This window comes from Coenobita brevimanus, chromosome 55, assembly GCF_032717465.1.
Source record: "Coenobita brevimanus isolate Jiangsu-jjx chromosome 55, ASM3271746v2, whole genome shotgun sequence".
NCBI lineage: Eukaryota > Metazoa > Arthropoda > Malacostraca > Decapoda > Coenobitidae > Coenobita > Coenobita brevimanus.
In genome coordinates, this window is record NC_137008.1 from 59570695 (window position 1) to 59579674 (window position 8980).

General features: G+C 44.9%; 1 protein-coding gene across 1 annotated transcript in view; it reads left to right on the forward strand.

Moving 5' to 3' along the window:
* Positions 1-8980, forward strand: part of LOC145401407 (neurogenic protein big brain-like) — a 102993-nt gene that overhangs the window by 52849 nt on the left and 41164 nt on the right. Inside the window, exons 3-4 of the mRNA XM_080273745.1 lie at positions 5209-5413; positions 7880-7960. Coding sequence (XP_080129871.1) covers positions 5209-5413; positions 7880-7960 — 286 coding nt within the window. The remainder of the gene's footprint in view (positions 1-5208; positions 5414-7879; positions 7961-8980) is intronic.

Below are 8980 nucleotides of genomic sequence, written 5' to 3' on the forward strand. Positions count from 1 at the left end.
AACCTTCCCTCCGACACGTATGGACTATATCAGATAAGAGCTCTATAACCTACATGGCCAACAGGCGTCCAGTTGTAGACTGTGTGTTTACTACCCGTGTAGTAAATAGTCTCCTGGGTTACATGAGACCTTTTGATATGTCACCTAGTAAAAAGTCATCTGAAGGCAGCACTAGATAGCGTGAGTGGGTGTTAGGCACCCCTACCTACCGTACTCTAGGCAGTGAAATGAAAGGCGATAGCTGAATAGTAAGGAGGGAGGGGGGGGATTAATAGAGAGAGGGGTTTGGAATGTGAAGGGAGAAAGTGAATGAATGAATGGCTGAATGAACGACGAGAGAGAGAGAGAGAGAGAGAGTGTGGAGGAAAAGATACAGGAAAAAAAGGAAGGAATAGAGAGAGAGAGGTACGGAGGGAAAACGAGGAGTGGGTAAAGTAGAGGATGGAAGAGATGCAGTTAAAGAAAAAAAAGAAAGGACAGAATATATTTTTTTCCTAACTCTATATTTCCCCCTCTTCCTCCTCCATCTCCTTCGTACTGCTGTTTATATTACACATTTTTATAGCGAGTGTCAATATCTTTGATGCATAATTCACCTCCCTTGGTAACCCTTCCTCCCTTCTTTCTCTTCGTCTTCCTTCCTTTTCCCCTTTTTTTTCCATTCCTCCTTTCTTCACCTCTGACGAAAGGAAGAGAGGAGGAGGGAGAAAGGAAAGTATGCTTAAAGGGAAGAAAGGAAGAGGAGAGGGGGAGGAGACTGTGAGGGGGAATGCAGAGGGGTTGGAGTAGAGGAGGAAAGGGGCGATTGGAGAAGAGAGGAGAGGAGAGAAGAGAGAAAGGATAGGAATGATGGAGAGGAAGAAGAAGGGAGGGAAGAAGATAGATGGGAAGTTGCTAAAGATAGGGAGGGGGCTGGAGAATTATAGGGAGTGGGAGAGGAGCAGGGGAGAGATTTAGGAAAAGAACAGGAGGATGTGGGGATGGACGATAGAAGAGGAGTGGCGAAAGAGGATGAGAAGAGAACGGGGTAAAGAGGGGTAGACTTTATGAGAAGGGGAAAGAGGGCAAGAGGGATGGAGGAAGGAGGGAAGAGATGAGGATAGAAGAAAGAGGAAGAGAAGAGAACGGGTGAAAGAAGGGTAGACATGAAGAGACGAAGGGGAAAGGGCGAGAGGGGTGAGGGAACGAGGGAAAAGAGGGTGAAGGAGTAGCGGGGATGGGGGTAGTGAGGGAAGAGAAGAGGAGGATAGAGAAGAGGGTGAGCGAGTAGCGGGGGTGGAGGTGGAGGGGGGGGGTAGTTCCTGATTGCACTAACTGGCATTAATAAAGCCTTCCTCCGGGCCATCACCACCCACGGCTGCCAACACAACCATAAGTAAACACCACCACGGCAAGTGTTGGTAATGGTGGTAGTAGTGGTGGTGGCAGTGGTGGCAATAGTAGTAGTGGTGGTACTGGTAGTAGTGGTATTAAGTGATGGTGTTGCTGGTGGTGATAGTAGTAGTGTTATGATGGTAACGATGGTTGCAGTGGTAGTGGTTTTGGCATTAATGAAGATGCTGAAGTTGTAGTGGTAATGATTCGTGCTTGTGATGGTAGCTAGTGTTATGATGGTGATGATAGTGTTGGCAGAGGTAGGCTAGTGGTAGTGGTAATGATGATGATTGTAGTGCTAGTGGTGTTGATTCTGGTGATGTAGATTGTGGTGTTGGTAGTGTTGGTGATGGTAGTGTTAGAAGTGTTTATTGTAATGGTGGTGGTAGTAACAGTGGTAACAGTGATGATAGTAGTTGCGATGGTTATTGTTTGCCAGTGGTGGTCGTACTAGTTGTGGTAGTGGTAGTGGTGGTAATAATGTTGGTAGTAGTAGTAGTAGTAGCAGAGGTGGGTAGAAGGTGGGAAGGTAAGGAAGGTACTGGGAAGGGGAGGCGGGAATACCCTGAGATTGTTAGTGGAAGAAAAATAAAAGAACATATGGAAACAGGAACTGGGATGTGAGAGAGAGAGAGAGAGAGAGAGAGAGAGAGAGAGAATAAACATCCTTGAAGAATTAGGAAGGGAGAGAGAGGCCGAGAGGAGTTAGCCTAATTGGGAAAAGAAGCTTCGGAGAGATGAGTAGTCCCTATATCGGCCATAATTTTTTTTATACCTAATTGCGCTCTCTCTCTCTCTCTCTCTCTCTCTCTCTCTCTCTCTCTCTCTCTCTCTTACCTTAGGCTACGTTACGTATTATTGATTCATAATTGTCGATCATGAAAAATTTCCAGTTGCCTAAAGGTACAAGTGATTATTAACTCATTCAGGCTGAGGACGTCGTTTATATTTCAACCTTGCTCCTACCAGGCAGGTATATTCAGCTTAGAGAGCACTAGTAATGAAAGGGTTAATGAAGGATTTGTATTTTTATATTTATTCAGATTATGTACGATTTAGTATTCTACCCTACCGGCTCTAAAAGTCTACCCTACGGTGACTCAGATCCAGTGCAATATTATGCCCCTCTAATTCGAAAAACCTCCATTAAAGTAAATAAAACAGTGTGGTGATATCAAGAACACGTACAAATGATGCAGCCAACGCGGGCACAGGAGGTTAAGGCGTAGGTAACGGACAAAATGCATCTCTTGGGAAGATCCGTTAGGGAGCAGTCTAAGTCCAAGAGAATACGGCTCAAGGTTAGAAATATCAGGATGGCTGCTAACAGGACTTATCGACGCAAAAACGGGCACACACATTCTCTCTCTCTCTCCCTCTCTTTCTTTCTTTCCTTGAGCGTAGACAGAGGAGGGGACTATGGGAAGAAGGGTATGTGGGAAAGACAAGGGTAGCGGGAATGTTGAATGTTTTTGTTAGTACTCACGCACGCACACTTATGTAATAAGTACTTAATTGTGAAAGTTTATAAAGTGTGTGTGTGTGTGTGTGTGTGTGTGTGTGTGTGTGTGTGTGTGTGTGTTTATGTTCGAGGGTTTGTGGTAGCGCGTGGTGGTTTAGTTGCGTGTGGTATGTGATGTGTGGTTGTAAGGTATGGTATGGAAGTATGTATGTGGTGGTATGTGACTTGTAAGTGGAAGTCAGCTGTCGAGTGTAGAGGTGTAGTGATGCATAGTAGATGGAGCTGTGGTGGTAGCGTGTTCCTCGTTTTGCGTCTTTCCCTTCCATGGTACGAAATACAAGCCGTGGCGGACATAAGAAGTGGGTGCTGATAGTACCAGTATGTCATTTCATATGCTTGCATATGGTCCCACCCTGTCGGTTCATACTGTTGACATGTATAGATTCAGGCACACCTAAACATAACCATTACAACACTAGACTTTCACATGCATCACTCCCACTACAAACCCCAATTCCCCACTCATATTTCGTCAGGGTGGGAACTGTTTAATCATCTACCAATCTGCTACTTTTCATTCGATTATAGCTCACTTGGACGGCTGCTTGCTTGTTACTTTCAGTATGGTAGATATATTGTTGAATGAGAGTATGTGACTTGGGTGGAGGTGTGTTGTAGATATGTTATGAAACGTGGTGTTTTAGTGGAATTATATGACGAAGTACGAGTATACAGTAGAGCAAAATTTATACAGTGCTCTAAAGTAGATAGAATGTTAAAGGTGAGTGAGTGAGTGAATACAGTATTGTATAACATCTCTGAAGGTTGGTATTTGAGTGATTTTGATTCATGGTGTTGAGATAAGGACTGTGATCGAAAGGAACTCGTGTGAACCAACAAGTGAGAATTGTGAGCGATTATAAATTCCGATTTGTGTTGTTATATAATTTTATTGTGGTTACAGTATACTGTATAGATATAAATAATCAAAACAGCCATATCATCCCCTTCAGTACGATAACGTCTTAATTTTTTCTTACCATCTCCATATTACTTCACTGTGTGCAGGTGAGACTTTGAACGAGTTTATAATTATATAGCCTTCCTTTATCCATTCAAATCTGGGGCGCCCTCTAAGTAGAATAAACGTCCTCGAACTGAAGTAATTGTATTAGTCCCCCGTAAAAGATAAATCCTTTTATGTTGTAAGTACTGCAGCGATAGTGTAATTAGTTGGGTATTGAAATAATGTCTAGACTGAAACAATTATTGTGTACCTGATGGAGCTTTTAATTCATATCCTGAATTAGTCTATAATAGTTACCGCCACGACTCTTCCTCACCCTCACGATACTGCCACACCCCCATCACCCTGCCTCACACCATCACTCTGCGTCATCCACCACCCAGCCCTATCCCCACCACGCTGCCTCACCCACATCACTCTGTTTCACCCTATCACTATACTTCACCCACCACACGCCTCACCCCCACCACACAACCTCAGCCCCATCACCTTGCCTCATCCCCATTATCCTACCTCACCCACCACCCTGCCTTGCCTCCACCACGCTGCCTCATCCTTATCACCCTACTTCAACCCCACCACCCTCCTTCGGCGACACCACCCTCTCACCCTGCCTCACCCACCATTCTTCCCCATCTCACCACCCTGTATCACCCATCACTCACTCATAAGTCTCCACCCTTCTGTTCTCCATCCTTCTGCTCCCCATCATCATCATCATCATACTCGCCGTCGTCGTCCATGTGTCCACTGTAGGATGAAGGCTTCTCCCACCTCTTCTAACTGTAATCTTTTTGCTGTTTGCCCGGTCCATCCAGTCTTTACATCTTATTTTCTACCTGTTCCTCTCACTCCAAGTCAGGGATGTCACTTCGTTGCCCTGATTGTCTATTTGTTGTCATTTCTGTGCAATACAGTATGTAACTTGCCAGTGTGCTTTTATGCAGTGTGAACTGTGGTGATTACATCTTTACTTTGATCATTTCTCGTGTCCAATCCCCCCTTTTTTTTTTGTCCCACCACATAATCATTTCCAGTCCTTCTGTGCACTCTTAATTTTACGTTTTGCTCCTTGTACTACATTATGGCGTCTTGTTTACTTTTTCTTTCCACCACTGGACGATTGTAGTTAACTTGAGGGAGACCTCTTATACTGACCTAGTAATTGGAAACTTTTTCCTCCGGTTCGGAACGTTTCTCCTAAGCTGATTTAAATTATCTGGTGGTGGTAAAAGAGTGATGTAAATGAAGTCATCGTACTGAAAGGACGCACCACCATCTTGCCTCACCCATTCCCCACCATTGTCCCAGCAGTCATCTCACTTAGCCTACTTTTCCCCCACAGAGCCACGTCCTCAGGCTACGGCGGTGACCTTGGCGCCACCACAGTGTCCACCCTCATCACACCATGGCAGGGCCTGGGACTCGAGTTCTTGCTCACCTTCGTCGTAGTATTCGTCTACTTCGCCTCCGTCAATCCCTACAGGCGGAGCTTCGGCAACCCCGCCATCGCCGTGGGACTTGCTTATATGGCTTGCTCGCTGGTCGGGGTGAGTCACTAGCATTTTACTACGTAGGTATACATACGCTGTCCATTTTAACCGGTCAAAATTGCCATTTCTCTATCTTGAAAGCTGACCTGGAGCAAGATATTAACCCCATAAATCTGATGATTTTTTTTTTTTTTTTTTTTTTTTTTAATTTGTTTTTGCTACTTTCTGACGATTTTCTTCAACTTAAGAAAGATATTCCGCACTGAACTGGTTAATCAAAGTCATACTTAACCCCTCCAGCTCGGAAAGTTTATTCTGAGATGAAGAAAATCATCTGGAGATACAAAAAAAAGTAATTGAATGGAAAGAGTTTAATATACAGTATATTCCTTCTCTGCCCAGTGTAACTCGGTCTAAAATGTAATCGCTCTATCTTGAAAGCTGAACTGAAGCAAGAGAACACTAAAATATGATGGTTAGTCATGAAGACGTGCCATAGAAAAGATGTAGTGCCTGAGTATACAATATGGCTTTATTGTACCATTGAACTTTAGGAAATAAGCTGAACAAAGACGAAAATTATTCGTCAAGTTATGATGAACGAACTGTAGTGGGCAGTCAGAGTATTATGATGATGCTAACGATAATCCAGTCCTTTATTGCCTCAAAGAATGAATATAGACACTCTTAATAATTTTTTCCTAAAGCGGTATTGTGTGTGTGAGAGAGAGAGAGAGAGAGAGAGAGAGAGAGAGAGAGAGAGAATTTATTTTAGGTCAGGTCAGTGAAAAACCAAAGTTGCATAATTTTCTTGTGGACCCATTTAGTTTCCGGATGATTGGAGTTATAGTTCTCTCTTGGTTTGTAGTGGTATGATAAGGTGGTATGCGGTGTTTGGTGTGTGTGCTGATTGGTGTTTTTTAGCGGTAAGTTTATTTGGTAGTGTGTGGTGGGATTTGGCTGCATATGATGTGTAGTGGTGTGCGATGGTGTGTGGTTTTGGTGTAGTATGCTGGTACGTGGTGTGTGATTGTGTGTAGTAGTGTGGGGCTGCATGGTGTTGTGTGATGATGTGATTTGCTGGTGTGTGATGTGATGGTGTATGGTAGTGAGTGTGGTTTGACGGTGTGTGGTTGTGTGGTGCTGCATGGTGGTGTGAGGTGGTGTGATGCTGCATGTTGGTGTTTGGTGGTGGTGTGGTATGGTGGTTCGTGGCTTGATGTGTGGTAGTGTGGTGCTGTAAGGTGGTGTGTGGGATGATGATGTGTGAGAGTTGTGTGTGGTGATGGTTTGATGTGGTATGATGGAGTGTGGAGCGAGATAATGATGATTTCATGTGTGCGGTGTGTCGGGAAGAGCATGTGGAGATTGCCAGGTGTGAAAGGATTGAACTTGCTGGTGAGTCTCTTGAGTGAGTGGAAAAGTTTTGTTATTTGGGAGACATGTTATATACTGGAGGTGGGGCTGGAGCTAGCTTTGGCTTGAGTGATGAGTGGTTGGAAAAAGTTCAGGGAGTTCTTGCCTCTCCTGACATTGAGAGGGCTCCCCCTTCGTGCTAAGGGATTTTTGTATGCGGCATGTTAGGAGTGTACTGCTGTATTGTAGTGAGACTTGGGCAGTAAAGGAAAAAGATATTCGCAGGCTCAAGCGTACAGAAATGGCAATGATCAGGTGGATGTGCAATGCGTCCCTGAGTGCGAGGCCTGGGAGGGACTAGGTTTACGATAGAAAAGTTGAGAGGTAGGATGGGACTGGAATGTATTGGTGTTGTGATGAGGAGAGGTAGACTGAGATGGTGTGGGCATGTGGAGGGGATGGGGGATGATAATTGTGTGCAGAAAGTTAGGAGTGTTAATATTGGGGGCAGGGGAACGAGAGGTAGACCGAAAAAGACCTGGGACAAGGTCACTGAGTGTGACCTCATGGATAAGGGACTAAACAGGGAAGCAGTCAGAGATCGAGCAGCATGGAGAGCCACCATTAGGTGACCAAGGCCAACGCATGCAAGCATGTTGGACCCTTCAAAAACGAAACGAAACGAACGAGTGTGGTGTGGTGTATGTGACACAGTGTCATGGGCGTGTGGTGTAGTGTGTGTGATGTAGTGTTATGGGCGTGTAGTGTGGTGTGTTGTGATGCGATATGATGAGTGATGGCGTGTTGTGTGATGTTTTATGTGGGGTGATGGCGCATGATGTTAAGTAATGACATGTGTGTTATGAGCTGGGCCACACCCGCCAGAGTGACCACACCCTTCATTTTCTTGTAGCCTGAGTGCACTTCTCTGTACGTCCACACCCTTCATTTTCTTGTAGCCTGAGTGCACTTCTCTGTACATCACCTTAATTTTTTTTTTCTTCTCTGCCGTTGTGTTGCCTGCCATCCCGTCTCTCTGCCGCCTCTTCTGTCATCGACGCTGCCGTCCTCCCCTGCCACCTACCCGCCGTTGTACTACGGTACCTGCCCTGCCATCTGCCTGCTGTGTTCCTGCCTTGCTGTCCGCCTACCATGGTGCCGCCTCAGCTGCCTCTGACGGGAGCCTCTATGAACCCCGCCCGCTCCCTGGGCCCGGCCTTCGTCAAGAACAAGTGGGACGCACACTGGGTGAGTTGTACACAAAGGCTCTCTGTTTATCAGCCTAGTACCTACCTACTTACCGATGTGTCTGTCTCAGTATTTGCTTGCTTGTTTATTACCTGTCGGTAATTTTAGGATTAAGCAAGCTCGGCTGTCTTCTTTAATCTACAGTATTTTTAAAAATATATTTGCGAAGAACTGCCGCAACCTTTTTGATGTTACACAGTAACGTAATATTATTTTCCTCTGGCTAATGCGGAACGGCTTAATTCAGCTGAGGAGATTCTTCGAGGGAAAAGGTTAATGATCTTTTTCCCACCAAAACCTAACGTAAATCTAAGCCTAACGTAAATTATCCCAACGTAACTTAACCGAAACTAATATTAAAAAATTCTCATGATCACATCAGGCCGTTCAAAAGATGGTTTAGTACAACAGAAAGGTATCGACATCCTCTTACCCTCCGACCGATAACAGTACAAGAAAACAGAAATAACAGCTTGTGTTAATATATATTTGAAGATTTTTTTTTTTTTTAGGAATGATAGAAACCAGTGACGATTAGGCTAAAGTCACTTCATTTTTACTCATATAGTGAAACAGTCTGTTGATGATTTTTTTTTTTTTATTGTTTATTTTGTTCTGGTGTATACAAGCACCTCGCGACCGTACCAGGCCGCTCAGCACTTGTCCAAATAAACGTTTCGCGTTGGTGTAAGCACTTGCTCAAATGAGAGTCGTTTCTGAACAGCTACCACCACCACCACCGCCACGACTATCATTATCACAGCTACCATTCCACCACACCTACCACCACCGCCATCGCAGCTATCACCACCACCACCACAACTTCCATCGTTACCATCATCACAGCTAACATCACCACCACCACCATCATCACAGCTACCACAATCACAACAGCTTCCACCATTTTCTGTAGATGTGCACCCCCCCCCGTCTCTCTCTCTCTCTCTCTCTCTCTCTCTCACACACACACACACACACACACACACACACACACACACACACACACACACACACACACAC